Source organism: Lutra lutra, chromosome 13, assembly GCF_902655055.1.
Source record: "Lutra lutra chromosome 13, mLutLut1.2, whole genome shotgun sequence".
In the NCBI taxonomy this organism is placed as follows: domain Eukaryota; kingdom Metazoa; phylum Chordata; class Mammalia; order Carnivora; family Mustelidae; genus Lutra; species Lutra lutra.
Window position 1 is genome coordinate 81729824 of NC_062290.1, and position 19257 is coordinate 81749080.

Sequence of the window (19257 nt, forward strand, 5' to 3'; positions counted from 1 at the left end):
CAGCCCAGGCCTGCCACACCTTCCAGGTTTTTAAAAGAAGCTAGAAAGCCAAACTTATACATGAAACTAGATTTTTTTTAAATAGTAGCAACTAATTCAAAAAAAATTTAAGATTTTTATCTATTTGAGAGAGAGAGAGCACAAGTGGGGAGAGGGGCAGAGGGAGAGGAAGAGGAAAACTCCCCGCCAAGCAAGGAGCCCAATGAGGGGCTCAATCCCAAGACCCTGGGATCATGACCCAGCCAAAGGCAGACACTTAACCAACTGAGCCACCCTGACACCCTTAATCCAAACTTTTAAAAGCACTGTGTAGGCCAAATAAAACATATCGTTTGGCCACATCTGACCCACAGGGTTCCCCAATGTTAGCTGCCTTAAGGATCCAGACTAGCTCTAGGGTCAGATCGCAGGAGATTGAGTAGTTAGAGCAAACAGCTTTCAAAAGGGTGGAGGAAGCTCAGAAAGACATCAGCAGTGCCCATCAAGCAAGGGCCCGCCCTACAACAGGCCAGTCTGGATGCCACATCTGGCCCCATCTCACCAGGGCATGCCCAAGCACCCTAGTTCCAAGTCCGCTTAGCAGCTCACCTTCTGACCCCCATTTCGCTGGTAGGCAGACCTGCCCAGTAGCTGGTCAACAAATCAATTTATAGCTCCTTTAATCTAGACTTAATTCATATACCCATGCATCTTCTAGACTCACTCTTGGATGTCCATGAACCCTCAACCCAACATTTCCCAACAGAGCTTATCTTCCACAAAAAACCCCCCACAGAAAACCTCTGTTCTTTCCCCCTTTCGTTCCCCAAACTCAGCACACTGTACCGCCATCCTACAGTTGCTCACACTCAAAACCTTGGTGAGGAGGTATCTCTGCAGCCTTTTTCCTCATCCCCAAACTCCTCGACGACCAAGCCCTTCAAGCCATCATGTCAATTCTACCTTCTACCTTCTAACATCTCTGCCTGTTCTCCTCCATGCTAGCTCTGTCACCTCAGGCCTGGTCACCATGATCCCTTGTCTGGACTTCTCCATCAGCCTGAGGGGCAGTCTTCCCACCCAGTCTCACCGTGACCAACCCATCCTTTAGGGGCAGCCAGAGGGAGAAGAATCACTCTATAGTCAGACCCTAACACCACCCCATTCCCACCCTTAACTCATCAGCAGCTTGTCACATGCCCTGAAGACAAAACCCAAACTATTCAACAAAGCCCACATGATCTGGTCAGCTTCCCTCTCCTCGTCTCTTCCCATCTCCCTTCTAGAATACAACTCTCCAGCCACACTATAGTTCTGTAAGTCCCCCGTAAGGGTCATGCTCTGTGCCCTCCGGCCTCTGAACTTCCATACATTTGGTATCCAATGCCTGAAACATCCTTTCTTCCTCCAAGTAACTCTTCCTTTATCCTCATATTTCCCCTGGGAAGCCTCTCCTAATCACTCTGAACGAAATCAGAAAGATGTTAGGTTAACCCAGCATTTATCCATGTGGCCCTTCTCACTCTGCTCCTGCCCTCCACTCCTCCCACCTAGCTAGATGACGAGCAAACACTTTGACATGAGGTTCCTTAGGAGAGGGACCCAGTCTGTACCACTCATACCTATGCTCTAACCACCACTTACTGAGCAGAAGATGCTCAGGAAGTATTTGTGAACAAAGGGCATCATGATCCAACAGACCAATTAACCAACTGCCAAGCATCTGCTGGGACCCCCGCAGGACCCTTCCAAATCCACTCTTGCCCACGACCTCTTCTCAAACCCACCCCCAGCCCTCTCCCTTCTTCCCCTTCACTGGCACCAGGAAATCTGACTTTTCTTCTTTGGTGACTGCCTCTGCACATTCTGGTCTCTTCCCTGGGTTCCCTATTTCCAATTTAACTGCTGGAGACCTGCAGGTCCCCCAGGAAAGACAACCCTGTAAACCTTCTAAAGGCTTCACCACTCATTAGCTGGGAGAGATACAAGGGAACGTATAAGTAATTTGTGTGGAAAAGGATTCTAGACTCTCTCAGAGTACAGCGCTAGAAAGGTTGCTACCCTGAAGGGGAGGCCCAGCCAAAAAAAAAAAAAAAAAAAAACCCCACACCGGTCTGCAGAGGCTTCTCTTCCTAGCCACATAAACGAGAAAAACGCTCACTCACTCGATCCTGAGGTCCTACACCTCACAGAGAACTCTGTTTCCTGACTCTTGAGATTCATCCCAAAACTCCCATTTTCCAGATCAAAGCTAAGACAAGGCTGCAGCACATCAAAGAAATGCTAGCTCCTCCAGACACTGAAGCTAGGACGCTTCGTAAGTGGAAACCATGGCCTCTCCCTCGGTCTGTTCATTCCTCTTTTATAGATAATCCTAAAACACGAAAACAAGTTGCAGACTCAAATCTCATAAGGGGGTACGGAGGAAGAATGAAAAGCAAACAGCAGCTGGGAGTTGGGGCGACTGGGCACCAGAACCCAAACAACACGGTGGGCCCGTCAATCAGGAGTCACTGAGCAACCGAAAAAAAAGGGACTAGAGTCAGTACCCTCTATTTAAGGAAACAGGAAAGCAGATCATTCGCTTTAGAACAATTTCTGTCAAATTCCAAATGAGGCTGGCTCTTCAGTAGGTCACAAGTTAGCCAGAAGCTTCACTTGTATTTAGTTTACACAACCTTCCACCTGGTGACCAGCAAAGCAAGGCAAGAGATTCAACACTTAAGGTTCATGATAAAGAAAAAAACCTCAACTCACTCCTGATCAGTTTTTTTTTTTTTTTAAAGATTTTATTTATTTATTTGACAGAGAGAAATCACAAGTAGGCAGAGAGGCAGGCAGAGAGAGAGGAGGAAGCAGGCTCCCTGCTGAGCAGAAAGCCCGATGTGGGGCTCGAACCCAGGACCCTGGGATCCCGACCCGAGCCGAAGGCAGCGGCTTAACCCACTGAGCCACCCAGGCGCCCCTCCTGATCAGTTTTGATCAAAGTTTGATTAAGACTGCCTAAAGGTTTAAAAAAAAAAAAAAAAAAAAAGACTGCCTAAAGGTCCTATGGCCCATCCATTTCTCTGACTACATGGCACACATTTTATTCCTGGACCAACAGAGAGCTCTATACTCAGTCTACACTGTTTTGGCCCCTTGCCAAAATACTAATTTTGTACTAATCTGGGCCCTCAGCCAGCATTAAAAGACATGATGAGGGGCACCTGGGTGGCTCAGTTGGTTAAGCATCTGCCTTCGGCTCAAGTCGTGATCTCGGAGTCCTGGGATCCAGCCCCGAGTTGGGCTCCCTGCTCAGCAGGGAGTCTGCTTCGCCCTCTCCCTCTGCCCACCCACCCCCAGCTTTGCTCTCTCGCTCTCAAATAGATAAAATCTTTAAAAAAGAAAAAAAAAAAAAGACATCACGAAAAAAAGGTCCCACAAAACTCACTAGCATCTCCTGTGGGGATAAAAATCATTTCCTGTTCCCTCTGGGAAGATTCACAAGAGACATTTCTCCCCTACGATGTCAAGTAAAACGGCTTCTCCTGAGTTCCTGGCTCACATTCTTCTGTGAGCAGTGTGACTCTTAACGTTCATCAAGACTGTTTTTCTCTCCTTCCCTTGGTTACCAGGAAGCTCACAGTCAAACTGAAGGCTATGTTTAGTATCTGAACAGAACTTTTCGGTGGGATTTTTTATCTATAATTCTATCCCTGTCCTCATAGCCCTAACCCTATTCCTTTTCCCTCCACCCCGATCGTACTCCAGGTTTTCTCACTGTGGGGGAGCAAGCAGAGAAAGGAGGGGTGAAAGAGTGGGAAGAGGACACCCTTTCACCCTGCTGCCCGGGAAACGAATGTCAGCACGTCGCAGAGATAAGAGCCAGACCTGTCTTTCTGCTCCAGGACCACAGCCATGTCCAAGTCCCCCTCGTGCTTCTTCTTCATCTCTGAAAGCTTCTTTTCCAAGCTCAACCGAAGAGCCTTCTCTGTTTCCGTCCCTGCAAAGGCCTTTTCCAGTTCTGCTTGGGCAGCTTTCACATCCTAGAGTTAAATTAAATGCATTTGATGCAATTTTTCAATACAATTGGGAACATTTTTGAAAGGAAATTGGATTAAAATATAAATATTTATGACTTTTTCTCCGGCACATTTCCCCTCCCTGAATTGTACTATACATGGGCAGAATCAGTAATAAATACATTTGCGAGCCATTTTCCCCTCTTGTATCCTGAAGAGTAATAAGCATTTCCAATGGAAAAGACTCAACTCTACAAAAACTGTATTTTTGGGTTTGAAAAATCAGATCAATATTTACAGCTTGAATGAGAACAAGGAGAAATGTGCCTCTCAATACTTTTAAACATAAATTCCATAGTCCCCACAACCTCCATACAAATACATCCCACACCCCGCCGCCCTCTCCCTACTTCTCTTAAGATCATGACTACACATCTCTCAAGTACATTCTCTCTCCAAGGTGATGTCGGTGGTGAAAAACTACGTTCTTCCTGAGAGCTCAGAGAGGCCAACAAGGAAATTCCCTTAATCATGCAGGTAGTGCCCACCTCGGGGAAAAGAGCCCTGGAGCTCAGGAAAATGACCTGGGGGTAGAGCTGGACCTCCAAGTGCCCACAGCCTTGGACTACATCACCAAGATACAAGTCAAATCAAACTGGGTTCAAAACCCAGCTCTCCTGATGATTTGCTGTGAGACGTTAGAGTGTCACTTAGCCTCTCTGGGCCCCAGCTTATCTCTAAAATAGGGATCACCACCATCCCAACAAGGATTTGCTCTGAGACTCTGTCAAAGGCTTGCTGCACCACAGGAAGCTCAAAGAATCACTGGCTTCCTCTTCCCTGTCCTTTCCCTCCTCGGGGCCGGCCCCATCACTGCCCCCACTTGGGTGGGGGAGAAAGCCTCCCCTCCCCAGGAGGCCTCCCTGGCAAGCTCAGCAATAGCCAGGAAAAGTCACTGCCCAATATCCCGAGACAACAAACAAAACCTGTTTCCTGAGTGCCTGTTAAATGCCAGGCTTTGAGCAAGGAGCTTGATCCATCTCATCTCCACTCCTCACCTAACTAAAAACGTTATGCACGGAGAGACAGCCTCCAGTGGCTGAGAATGCAGGTTCCACAGCCACAGCACCCGGCGTTCCTGCCTGTGCCACCCTGAGCAAGGGATTTGGCCACTCTGTGCCTGGGTCATTGTGTTTTTGTTTTTAAAAAGAATGATAAAAGTATTTACCTCACAGGCTTCCTGAAGGGATGAACTGAAAGGATGTGTGAAAAGGCTGAGAAGGGTGCCTCACACGTGGCAGACCCCCCAGACACTGCTAGGACCACGGCTATTAGGACATCACTACTGCAAAGCAGACATCACCAGCCTCCCTTGACGGATGAGGCCACAGAGGCTCGGAGAAGGGGACAAGGCCAATCAGCAACACAGCAAAGGGTCAACCAAGCGCGGGCTGGCAGTCATGCCAGCAGCCTAAAACGCTGGCTGGTGCCTCCTGGGAAACAGAAGATGACTGAACCAACAAGGACATTTCAACTAAAATGCCGAATTTGGAGTTGGAAGACTCTTGTTTCGGTTCCAGCTCTACCACTGAGGACTAAGTTTCCCTCCCTCTCAGAGCTGTGTCCTCATCTGTATTTTGGACCTAGAATCTACACAGCCTTGTGGGGCCTGTGCGAACAACACAAACGCAAAAGACCACTCTGGGCTGCAAAGTCCACACTGGAGCGTCTGCCTTCTGGATCCAGACACGCTCTGTGCTGCCATCCCTCCTCGGATCTAAGGAGAGCCAGGGTTCCAGGTGGAGGACAGGCGGTGGGCCAACAGACTTCAAAGACCGAGAACGAAGTAACCAGTGTCATTGAACACTGGCTGACTGTGGGCAGAAACTTCTAACATCTAGGAGACCGGATTTTTTAGCCAAGACAGTTTGTCTCCCGGTATGGTCACAGGAAGCGCCTGAGAATAAGCAGGAGGGGTTCCATGCGGCATCACCCTGAGAAGAGGCATTCGGTGAACACTGGGGTGACGTGGGATGGAGGCCAGGCACCAAGGACAGGGCTGCATGGGCATGTCACGGCCTGCAAACCGGAACCCACTTTCAGGCTTAGCACCGGTCAGGGGAGTCGCTTCCCCGCTCCGGGCCTCAGTTTCCTCCTCTGTAAAGTCAAGGCACCAAACTAGGTACGAAGAAGAGCAGGGGCTTAAAGACCAGCAGCTGCAATTCAACTCCAAGCTCAAATTCTGACTAGTCTCTCCGTACTTCAGTGTCTGCGTCTGCAGGAATGGAGACAACGGCCGGGAGGCAGGGTGTGAGGGTACAAATTCTATACGCACGGAGCCTCAGACGGGGCTGGAAACCTCGAGCTGCTCAGTAAGGGTGGCTCCCATTTCTGCTGAAACTCTGAAAGTTCAGGGGAAAAGGAACAAAATTCTGCCCTCACCTCTTTTTTTTTTTAAGATTTTATTTATTTATTTGACAGAGAGAAAGAGATCACAAGTAGGCAGAGAGGCAGGCAGAGAGAGAGGAGGAAGCAGGCTCCCCGCTGAGCAGAACCCGATGCAGGGCTCGATCCCAGACCCTGGGACCATGACCTGAGCCGAAGGCAGAGGCTTTAACCCACTGAGCCACCCAGGCGCCCCTGCCTTTGCCTCTCTTAACCCGTGGTTAGAACACACTGGCCTCAGGGTTTCCAGACTTGCCTCTTCCAAATGCAGTATTTTCTTGGTTAGGAGATCTTCGACCTGCCGCACCTTCTTCTGGGCATCCTCTCTCACCCGCCGAACTTCGGAGCCACCTCCTTCGGCAAGGCTCTCAACTGCTTTGCTGAAAAAAGGGGCAAAGGTGTCAAATCCACAGGCGACAGTCGGATGGGGACTTCAGCAGCCCCCAGTTTGTCCCTTCCCCCGCACACCTGCGCTGTTGTTTTTAATTAGTATTTGTAATTCAAAAACACGATAGTGCAATATATGAATGTTTCAAATCAATCAACATACACACCTTAAACTTAGATGTTACATGTCAATTATACCTCAGTTTAAAATACATATATGTAACCACAAATTAAGAAAGGAGAATCATCTGTAATCTTACCGGTCAGAATAACCAAGTTAACATTTCAGCATACAGACTTACAGACATTTTCTACAAAAAGAGAATCACGTATCTATGATCTGATTTTATCACATAATATACTGGGTCAATAAATATAAATCTATCATTTTTAAAGGCTACATATTAATTCACTGTACAAAATATACTGTAATATATTAAATCAATCTCCAATTTTTTTATTGGTGTACAGTTGACACACCTCAATCCCCTATTTTTAAAGCTTTCAGATGGAAAAAACAACTTAGATTTCTAATTTTATATTATCTGAAAATATGTCTAAAGCACAGAGCCCACTGTAAAGTACCCAAATAAACATCAGCGTTGTTATTTATTGTATCACAAGCAATGTTATCATAAAATCATCCTTGTATGTTGATTATCTAGTGATTTCCTCAGATCAATTCCTACAGAGGGAATCACTGGGTCAAAGGGTGAGCACACGTGTCAGACCTTTGATAGCTGTTGCCCAATTTCCCACCAGGACATTTCCAACAAAGTACCCCTCCACCAGTGGCGGGGAGCAGGGGGTCAGGTCTGACAAACCGATGTGCAAAGAAGTAGCACGCCCCAAAAATAAATCTGAGGGGTCAAGGGCTTTTATACATCAGCTTTTGCCAAACGGAGTGGGAAGCATTTTAAATACAGCACGATCCGTCTGCAAGCAGCAGCTACCACTTGGGGCACGAGGAGGGGACCCTGCACAAGCAGCCCCCGCTCCGTAAAAATGCAGAGTTCGCACGGCGGGGACACCACGGTATATTGTGTCCAGTGGACAGGGAGGTGTGGGGATGACACACCAAAACCAGACACAGGACCACAACCACGGACGCCTTTCATTTTGGTTCTCCTCAAAAGAAAAATAAGTGACAGATACGAATTTGTGAGACGTATACTCAGAGCAGTTCTCATCAGATTTCTAAAAGGACTGCAGGTTTCCAGAAGGCAGAATAATAAAGGAAATGGCTCCACCTAAAGCTGGTTTCTCGGAAAAACTGCCACAGAACAGATTTGGTCACCACCAGCCTCCCTGCCCTACTTTAGGGGTATATAAAATTTTCCCAACCAAGAGCCTTGTGATCAGACACTCACATGTACAGGCCCTGTGAATGTCGGACTGAGAACAATGGAAAGTCAAGAAGGCCACACGTGCTGCCCAACCATCAAACATGAGTTGCCTGCAAATACAGACCTTATTCCTATCATGCTTTCTGTCACCAATAAGCCTTCAGAAGGCCCCAGTGTCGTGACATTTTAAAGGAATCCAATGCAAACAACTGCAAGAAAGAACATGGGACTCTGAAGTTTGAACCAATTTGCTTCCAAAAGTAGACTCTATTATGTCCTCAGGGCACCTCCGGGGAAATCACCTCCACACATCAGTTTCCTTGGTTGAAGAATGACATGACTGCCTCTGAGAATTCATGTGCTAACCCCTGTGGGGGCCATATCACCGTGCCCCTTCCTCTCGGATCCGAGTGCCACCTGCTGTCCCTGAGGCCACCTGACAGGTCCTGCTGCGATATTCTGAGAGGCCTCAGTCTACCCCTCTGAGCTGAGAACGGGTCATCCTCCGGCCAGAACTAAGGCCACCACTGCTACTTCCTAACGCCATGAAATGTCCTCGGCCACCACTCCCTCAGGTCATTTCTCCAGCAGTGCCGTCTGGAGTTCACGGGGATCCAGTCATTCCTATCTCTCCTCAAGATGTCTTACACATGGCTGAGGAATTCCAGACTAGCGGCTTTTCTTCCTGAGCCTCGGACATGGGATGTTCCCAGTCCTGAATTCCCACTAACCACCAAGTGTTTTAGCCCTTGGGTTATACAGGGCCTCCTCTACAGAGCGGTTCCTTCTGCCCCGCACCCCAACCCCTGCCCAGCAAGGGCAAGTACACCGTCTCCTTCCTGTCAGCCCAGATCGAACCTTGGTGTTTTACAGTTAGAATCATATACGTTGTCAAGAGGCGGACTACAATTTTTAACAAGTACCAGTATTATTCAGTTTGTTTGCATTTTAGTTATACCAATAAAATATATTCCCAATAATAAATGTTCCAACTTTTCATTTATCATCTTTGTATTTTACAGTTACTGTAGCAATAAAATTTATACTCAGCAGTACGGTGCAATTTTCCTCTACTAATGGAATTATTATTTTTGTTTGTGTTAAAGCTACAGAGATAAAATTTACTCCCGACAATATGTCTGCTTTTGTTTTTAATGTCCCCTTATTGGAACTGATAAATATAACAATGAAAAGCCAGCACACAAACATGTTTACTCCGCCACAGGCAGAGTGGGCTCCCGAGCCAGACCCATCCCAGCTCTGGTACCAACCTGGACAGGCCCCCAAACTCCTCTGAGCCCCAGTTTTCTCCACACTCAAATGGGAATCCCAGCTGCCTCACAGCATTGTTGTGAAATTGATAAAGTGTGTCAAGTGCCTGGCACAGGGTCTGGGGCAAAGTAGGATCTCAATAAATGCCAGCTCACTCCTCCTACTCTGTCTCTCCTTATAGAATCTGGGCCAACAGACGAGAGAGAGAGAGCAAGGCCTAAGGCGAGGCAAGGGTAGGACAAAGTGGTCTAACCCAGCATTCCCCCTGATACAAAAAAGAACTTTCTATAAATATCACCCCCGCTACCCCCTTTTAACTGTCAACACTTCCCCTTGATTCTTTCCATTCTAATTATAGTTCTTGAGAATAAGCAGGGGCTTTTCCTGTGACAGGTCCCATATCTTCCACCCGCCCCCACCCTCCAAAAAACAACCACCATGAAAGGGTAAAAGGGAGCTGAGGGCATTAATAAAGGTTATTTTTCCACCACAAGAATGTGTCACACACACTTGGACGTGCTGGGCAGCGAGGGTAGAGGGAAAGGCACACTTCACTGGGATGTGGCAGCCCCTGGGCTTGTCTTAGGGCGGGCAAGGCACACAAAGGCCCCACAAAGGAGGAACGGGCGAGAAGCCCCGTGTTCCACTAAAGGAGAACAGGCTCTTGTCTTGGCTTTAGAAGAGACAGTGTCATGTTGGAGGCACAGGAATCACACACATGGAAAGAAAAAAAGAATACGAAACCAGTGCTGGACCAGAAGTTAGGGGCTTGTGTTCGAATCCCAGCCTCGATCACCCTGCTGAAGTGGTATTCCTCACGGTCCTTCCCTTCTCCAGGCCGAAACCCCCGACTCTCCAAAGTGAGGTCTTCCTCCAGATGTGCCTAGCTCCCAGGAGGGTGGCATGCAAATGGACGCAAGAGTGTTTTATAAACTGTAAAGTGCTGGGGTCCCTGGGTGCCTCAGTCGGTTCAGTGTCCCACTCTTGATTTCAGCTCAGGTCATGCTCTTAGGGTTGAGACTGAGCCCTGTGCCAGGCTCCGTGCCGGGCATGAAGCCTGCTTGAGATTCTCTCTCTCCCTCTCTCTCTGCCTCTTCCCTGCCCCCCCTCTAAAAATACGTAAATAGGGGCGCCTGGGTGGCTCAGTGGGTTAAAGCCGCTGCCTTCGGCTCAGGTCATGTTCCCAGGGTCCTGGGATCGAGCCCCACGTCGGGCTCTCTGCTCACCAGGGAGCCTGCTTCCTCCTCTCTCTCTCTGCCTGCCTCTCTGCCTACTTGTGATCTCTGTCTGTAAAATGAATAAATAAAATCTTTAAAAAAAAAATAAATAAATAAAAATAAAAATACGTAAATAAATAAATAAACCAACAACCAGCCAAGTGCTGCACACACATGGGAGTGAGCTTCTACACCAGAGAAGCTCAGGAAGAGTCTGAGATGCAGGCTCCGGGCAGCCACGCGGGATTCACCATGAGCCTCCGTGTCAGATGAGTGACAGGGAAGGCATCTAGACTGGGAGGGGACAGGAGGCAGAAGTGTCAGCGGGCCAAAGCTAGAGCAGCAGGAACAGAACATTTTTAGTGCCCGTGAGCTTATGCCTGTGGGATAAAGTGCTGGTGGAGAGAGCTGGAACAGGTAAGTCATTGCAAACATTCTTAAAAACAGAGCTCAGGATCTTGGGCCCTAACCTAGGAGTCCTCCCTGACATGCCCTTCCCAGCCATTACCAAGCCCTGCTGATGCTGCTCACCAAATGTCCTTCTAACCCACCCGTCCATCTCCGTCACTAGTCTCTCACCTGAACTCCTAGACTGGCCTCCTAATGGTCTCCCTGCCTCCCTTCGTGCTCTGTAGATAATCACTTCCCACTCAGCACCCACAGTGACCTCTACAAAACTAAACTCTCATTGTGTCCGCTGCTGGAAACCCGTGACTGCTCTCCATTTATCTTGGGATAATCTCTGCTGTGACCTCAAGACCCTCCAGAACAAGGGGGAGGCCCCCCAGACTTCCCGTATTTCCTCAGACCTGCAAGGGCACCGGCTCATTCCTACGGGCTCCTCAGGGCCCCTTCCTGGCCACACGTCTCTGTTTGCAGGTCTGCTCCTCCTCTGTCAGCACCCGTTGCTCCTCTCATCTTTCTCACAGCTCTTTTCCCACTTCATATCCAAACGCTGACTATTCCAAGTATCTTCTCGCCATCACCCCTTCTAGAACTTAAGCCCCATGTGTCTACCTGGATCACCACTGCATCCCCGGGAACCTAGTCCCAGGGCAGCACACAACAGCTGCTTAGTAAATATTTTCTAGATAAATTAATAAAACCGAACAGACCCAAAAAGGTCTGTTTGGGTGACTTGGGAACCTACGAACAGAAACACGTGCACGAGCCCTGAAACCATTCGGCCCTGTGTGTGGCACGGAAAAGAGCACACCATCCTCATGGGTTTGGGTTCCTACAGGTGCACGCCTGCGAACAAGTCCTAGCCATGACCTGCAGCGGGCGGGGACAAAAACAGACCAAGCTCAAACTCTCCTACTGGCTTCCGACATGGTAAAGTCAATCTGACCTCCTGCCAGAGAGATGCTGTGCTTCAAAACGAAAACAAGAATAGCAGGAAAATAGCAACAGAAACCAAAAAAAAAAAAAAAAACAAAAACTTATCAGTCTAGTTTACTCGTTCAATCACTCACTTATTCATTGACTTGTTCAGAAAATACCACGTGTGCAAGGCCGCCATAACTCAGGGACCCTGGGAACCTCTAGTCTTAGAGCCAGCAGCAGCCCAGCTTCCAGCGGCCAGCGGCGCGGCAGTGAAAGGAATCACAGGGCCAGGCCCAGAGCAGTGCCGCTCCATCCTAAACCGAAGGTGCCATGCTCCTGGCCCACCACATACAGCAGGAGCTTGGCTCCCGTGACAGATGAGGCATTTTCACCTAAGCTTTCAGCCACATCCTTAGTGGGTCAGCCCTGGGAAGTCTTGGTCCACACTCACCAAGCAAAATTCTGTACATTTTGAGGTCCTGGACCCCCAGACGCCCTCTGCCCCTGTGCCTCCATGAGACTCCAGGCGTGCTATACACCTCCCCGGGCTCTGCTGAGCTGCTGACACGAGCAGAGGGCTCTGCAGATCCGCAGTATACAGCACAATTACGCGGTAAGTATTTATGAATAGATGGATAACCAATCAAGTCATAGACTGCATTCTTTAAGCTGGACTTATTGTTCAATCAATATTTCAATTAATTATGTGATTAACTGAAATAACAGTTTTCAAATGGTTAGTTTTAAGCAGGACACCTTTTTGAAACAAAATATTACAAGAAACCCCAGTGCGCTGAACAGATACAGAAATGAGTTATTCTGAAAAAAGCCCGACCCTCTGCGCCCCAACCTCACTCAGGACCCCTGTGAGCCCCTCCAGCTTCCACAGCAATGAAAATGAATGAGCTACTGCTAGAATTCAGGACAGGGATGGATCTCACATACATGGTGCTGAGGAAGGAGGCCAGGCACAAAAGGGTGTGTGTACAGTGCACGATTCCATTCCTATAAAGTTCAAAAACAGGCAGAACTAAGCTGATGCTATCGGTGGTCAGCGCAGTGGTTATCCCGGTGGAGAAGGCTAAGTTCTGGGAGCACAAAGGTGACTCCTGGAGCACTGGTGATGTTCTGGTTTATCTGGATGGTGGCCCCATGGGTTGTGTTTGCTTACTGAAAAGTCATCACACTGTACCCTTAAGATGGGATCGTTTTCCCCATTATATTACACTTCAAAGTTTGTTGAAAAATAATTAAATAAAAGCAAACACCTCCTCGGCGTCCTTGGGGTCCAGCGAGAGCAAACTGGCCTAGAAAGTGCACGGCTATGTTCTACTGACCCACCCAGCCTTCGCCACCGGGACCCCAAGCACCCTGCAAGCTGGTGACAGGACAACAGGTACTCACGAGGCTTTGATGAGCAGCTGCTCTCTTTCCTGGAGGTCCCGCTTCAGACTCTCTACTTCCACCTTGAGTTCAATGTTCTTCCAGTCAAGATCAGGAAAAAAAAGAAACAATGTAAAATGCGGAACACCTGAACGTCTGCAGTGGGGAAACTGCTTTCAGCACAGACTAACTTACATGATGCTTATAATAGGCAGATGCTAGATTCAAAACCTCATTAGCTTCAGGGCACAGGGAGAAGGGAATTATTAAACACTGGTGGTCTCACAAGAAAGCTCTGGGTTTCTCAAGACTTGGAACAATTATGTAAATTTTCCAAGCTTCTAACAGCCAGAGCATTCAAACACTGAGGCATAAATGTCATACAAGTGAGGCTGATTTAAAAATTGTTTGCCCTCCGCCAAGCAAATTTACAAGCAATTCTGCAGTTTGCTTTTACCATTCCAAGGCAATTACTTCTGGTTGTTTACAATCGTGCTTGTGGGGGCTGTAGCAGTGGGAATGTGTTACAGCTTCAAAAAACAAAAAAAAAAAAACAAAAAAAAAAAAACGCCACAACATGTGGATGGATAACTGGGAGGTCACATCACCGCCCATCATGTTCCAGTGTGAGATCTCATGATCTCATGGCTCATCCAAAGAGCCATGACTGCATGGGGCAAGCTGCCTATAAGGGACACCACGGTGCTCTCCAACCAACCACCCACCTCTTAACGGACTGGAATGAGGGGAGTCACACATGGCCATGGGCTTCTAACTCACTCGGGAATCCAAAGACAGACTCTCTGGCAAAGAGACTGCAATGTGAGACAGCGGGGCAGGGTCGGGCCGCCCAAACTGGTCCACAAGTGTATTGCAGACAGAATATCAGATGAACTCAAGTAGGAGAGACTGGGGTCTGAGTATGTAGTTTGCAACGGGGTTGCTATAAACCCAAGATTTCTCTGAGATCTTGCTCCTGTTTGGTTTTAATAATTCTTAACAATTTTATATTCTACTCCATAATACATGCATATTATTTTAAATAAAAACCCCATTTCCAGGAAAATTTACCATCTCAGGGGACACACCCTCACCTTTCTCCAAGCAGCCCTGGGGGAACGAGGACCCCAGAATGAGAAGTCAGCAGGAATGAACACCAATCCATCAACGAGGACAGGGATTCAAACGCTGCCTCCCCTCTTTACCAGGAGGAAACTGTCCTAAGTCAGCAGCTGCTCATGAATTCCTTCTGTCATGTCCCAGACATATCCCAATCACCTGGGACAGGCTGAGCATGGGGCTCAGCACTGGGGACACCATGGTAAACAAGGCAGACACAAGCCCTGGCTTCATGCTAGCATCAAACACAAAACTGGAAGCACCAGCCTGTACTCGTCCTTGCAAGCACAAGTCCAGGAGGGAAGAAAGCAGAATGTGTCCTTTCAGGCCACTCAAGCGTCAAATGAATGACACAAGCCCACCTGACACAGGGGATGCGAGGGGCAAATGAGCTAACAGATGAGAAGGGCCTGGCAGACAGCGCTCAAGATTTTCTTCGCTGTCAACAACAAGAGCTGAACAAGTCATCTGTGAGGCCGAACTTTTTCTAAAAGAGGCTGATCTTCGAAGAAAGGATACTACATGCCAGTGCATTGGTCTTCAACTGCATTTTGTGAAAACCCTTCAGAAAGAGGGTTCCTTTTCTGCTCCAGGAAGGGCAGGGGGTTTCTGTGTGGGAACTGACACCAGATCTTCTACACTGCTTTCTGACGAACTAACTAGCACCCAAGCCAGGGATCTAACAGGATGGAGGGCTCATGTGTCCACTAGGCTATTTTTCTCAAGCCCAATCTCTCAAGTTATAAATTCATGCACATGATAGGAAGTTTCCAAACCACAAATCAAGTCACACCGTACAAACTGAAAATGGAATACCATTATAAAAAAGAATGAAGAAGCTCTCAAACCACGGTTAAGGAATGATATCCAAGATAGTGTTAAGGAAAAATGCAAGGTGCAGAACAGGACATGCCTGCGTTTATGTAAAAAGGGGATTTATACAAACACACGCACACACATACACACACACACACGCTTGTATATACATAAAATTCCTCTGCATAAATAATTAATAATATCAGTTAGATCTGGGGAACTAGGAGACAAGGGTGGATGAAAGTCTTTTTAGTGTATTCCTCTGATGCTTTTTGAATTTCGAACCATGTACTTATCCAAAACCTTGAAATAAAAGTGCAGTTAAATCAGGTCATCTATTCAAGCCATGTAAAAAGAAGAAAGGCTAAACAGCATAGGACAATAAGGTCAGCAGGCCTATGTGCAAAATCCACCTCTCATAGTAGCTATGTGACGCCAAGCAAGTTACTGATCTTCCCTGAATGTCAGTGTCCTTTTCTGTAAGATGAGGATAATCTCCACTGCACAGGGCTGTCCTGACAATTAAAATAAGATGATGAATGTATCAACGCCCGGGACAGTGCCTGACACAGAACAAGCAACTAACACAATTTGGCTCCTATATTGCCCACAAGTATGTAACCGTACTTACATAGAAAATGTTTTAGGCTATTGGTCTTTCCTTCAAATTGTGATTGCATCTTCACTCCCTTCCAGAAAAGGAGACATTCTCACTGCCTTTCCACCCCCACACTACAGAAAAAAGAAAGCCGTCTTAAGGGACAAGGGGGCTTTTCAATTCTTGGAAAAGCTCAGAAGCACAATACGATCCCTCTTCAAGAAAAGCTCATTTAAGTTCATCTGCTGAAACTCAAAGAGAGGTCCTTTTCTCCCTCCAAAAGTTTCCACTGGTCCGAACTTCAGAGGAGAAAAGATGGACCAATTCCCAGGCCGAGGGCTAAACTACTAGAGAAAGCCAAAAACTGGGCACTGAAATATTGCTCGTGCTCATGTCTTTTCACGAAAGCCAAGTTCTGTTCTCCACTCTCAGGCGGAGGCCCCCAGGTCAAGACTTTAGAAGGGAACAGACGTTTTTCTGACAGTTTACAAGCAAGCACACAAGGAATCCAGAAGAGTCACAGCACAGAAAACTGACAGTCCTAAGTCTGGGCTGCCAGGGGAAGCTCGGTAAGACAAGAATGACAATTGTCAAGCACTGACTGTGTGCTGGGGCTCTTCGTCTGTCATCTCATTCTAATCCACACCAACAACTCTGTGACAGAGGGATGATCACTTCCCCCTGAAAGCAAGCCCAGGGAGCTGAGGTGTCCTGCCTCTGGTCACACGGGTTAGTTGGTAACAGCAGTTACCGGCAATCTGCAATTCCAAAGACATTCCACCACTTCACTGCTTTTGCCTAAATTATAAATAATTAAGAAAAGGCAATGGAGATAAAGACAGTAGATCAGAATTCAGATTTTAAAACGAGAGAAAAGATTCCCTTAAAATTAATCTTGTATCTCTTTGCTTAATATTAAGGTCATCCTATTGTCTTTATGCTGCCCATAATCAATTCAAATTAAATGAAAGCAGCTCTGTCTATTCAGGCTCACTCTGAGAACAAACATTAATCAAATTTCTGCTGGGAAGAACTATGAGCAAAGACACCGGGGGTGGTGGTGAGAAGTGGGACCTCACAGTTTTATAGACGTGCTCGGTTGGGCCGTCAAATTCCTGTTGCATTCTTTCCTCCAGGAAATAGATGCGGAGCTTTAGATTAAAGTTTTCTTTCTTCAATTCAGTGATTTGCTGGAAAATAAGCACAGAAGGGTTATCAAAAGCAAGCTCTAAAGCATGGTACCTGCATTAACCCCCACAGGTCCTAAGGCCTAAGGAAGGCCTAAGGATTTAATGTTGGGATTTAAATGTTAAATCCTACAGAAAACTTCCCTCTCGCGCAGCTGTACCAACCTAGGAGTGAGTCGTTCTCACGAGCCAAATTTAAGACGAGCTGAGCGCTGGAATGATAGTGACAGGAAAGAATTCATGTCTCCACATTGGTAATAAGTAAGGAAAGAAAGGAAAAGAAAATAGAAAGAAAGAGGCAAATCTCTTCTTTACAAAAGAAATACAGTAAATAAATGTACAAGGATAAAAGGAAAAGAAGACCACCACTACAGTAACAACTGATTCAGGTAAGAATCACCAGCTCTAAAAGCATCAGATAAAAGATCACTGGAGAGCACGATATTCACCCAGCTTCAAGATACTGCCCCAAAATGACTTGTTAATTACAAAAGGAAAAGCTACCATTACTATTTATTTATTTATTCTAAAATTTACTTATTTGAGAGAGACATAAAACATGAGCATGCATGGGGAGAGGGAGGAGGGGGAAGGAGAATCTCAAGCAGACTCCCCGCTAAGCACACAGCCCAACACAGGGCTCGATCCCACAACCCTGTGATCACGACCTGAGCTGAAATCAAGAGCCGGATGCTTAACAGACTGAGCCACCTGGATGCCCTGGTACTGGTACAATTTAGAAATCCAGTAGACACCACCTCAATCAAGGGAATATATTAAATATCACCGGTAGTGCGACAAACTGACATGCCGTGCCTCCTGAAATAAATCACTGAAAGCAGCAACTTCATTTAAAATGTTCCTGCCCACAACTTTCAGCCTGCACTCAATTAAGGAGTCCGCCAGACAAAGCCAAATATAAGGATATTAGCAAAATAACAAGCCTGAACTCTTCAAAAATCTTTTTTTTTAAAGATTTTTATTTATCTCTTTGACAGAGAGAGATAGCAGGAGAGGGAACACAAGCAGGGGAGTGGGAGAGGGAGAAGCAGACTTCCCGCTGAGCCGGGAGCCCGATGTGGGGCTCGATCCCAGGACCCCGGGATCATGACCTGAGCCAAAGCCAGATGCTTAACAACTAAGCCATCCAGGGGCCCCTTCAAAAATCTTAACAACAATCTTAAGGCAAAAATGGTTGGGGAATTCTTTTTAATAAATAGAAGTAACGGAGGCATGATTATGAAGTGCAATGAAAACATACAATAACTCATGAATTTAAAAAAAAAAAAGAAAGAAAAAGAAAAAAGCTCCGTGAGGCCAAGTGGGGGAATCTGAGCAACAACTTTGTATTAGGTAATAGTATTATGATTTTGCAGGAGAATGTCCTAAGTAAGAAATACATGTTCTGTACTTAAGGATGCTGTCATGATGTCTGCACTTAACTCTAACAAGTAAGAAGGAAGAGAAAAAGAGAATGAAGCAAAATATTAATTTATGAACCTAGACATGGTATATACGGTTGGTTGTTGGGCAATTTTGCAACTTTTCCATAGGTACACTTTGCTTGTTCATGGATACGCCCACAGATATCATGGGTCGTAAAACATAGCTTACAAATTTAAATAACTGAAATCAAACCATGTTCTCTGACCATAATAAACTGGAGCTAGAAATCAATAACAAAGAAAATGGAAAATCCCCAAATACTTAGAAATTAAATAACACATTTCTAAACAATCCATGGGTGAGAGAGGAAGTCTCACAGGAAATCAGAAAATATTTTGAATTAAATCAAAATGCAAATATATCAAAATTTGTAGAATGCAGTTAAAATGGTGATTGGGGAAAATTTATATGATTAAATGTGTTAGAAAATAAGAAAGGTTTCAAATCAACAATCTAAGCTTCTACCTTAAGAAACTATAATAAGAGCAAAAGAGCCCCAAGCAAGCAAAATGACAGATTTACTAAACGTAAGAGCAGAAAATAATAAAATGGTGGGGCGCCTGGGTGGCTCAGTGGGTTAAGCCGCTGCCTTCGGCTCAGGTCATGATCTCAGGGTCCTGGGATTGAGCCCCGCATCGGGCCCTCTGCTCAGCAGGGAGCCTGCTTCCTCCTCTCTCTCTGCCTGCCTCTCTGCCTGCTTGTGATCTCTCTCTGTCAAATAAATAAATAAAA

General features: G+C 46.6%; 1 protein-coding gene across 7 annotated transcripts in view; it reads right to left on the reverse strand.

Moving 5' to 3' along the window:
- CDK5RAP2 (CDK5 regulatory subunit associated protein 2) overlaps positions 1 to 19257 on the reverse strand; it is a 171797-nt gene that overhangs the window by 124443 nt on the left and 28097 nt on the right. For 6 of the 7 annotated variants that reach the window (XR_007122225.1, XR_007122226.1, XM_047699454.1 and 3 more), the window contains 4 exons: positions 16972 to 17082; positions 13381 to 13457; positions 6685 to 6808; positions 3853 to 4007 (listed from right to left, as the gene is read on the reverse strand). Coding sequence is in view for 5 of the 7 variants with exons in the window: in XM_047699454.1 (XP_047555410.1) it covers positions 3853 to 4007; positions 6685 to 6808; positions 13381 to 13457; positions 16972 to 17082 (467 nt within the window). In the remaining 2 variants the exon portion in view is untranslated. The remainder of the gene's footprint in view (positions 1 to 3852; positions 4008 to 6684; positions 6809 to 13380; positions 13458 to 16971; positions 17083 to 19257) is intronic. The other variant, XM_047699451.1, reaches the window with a different exon arrangement.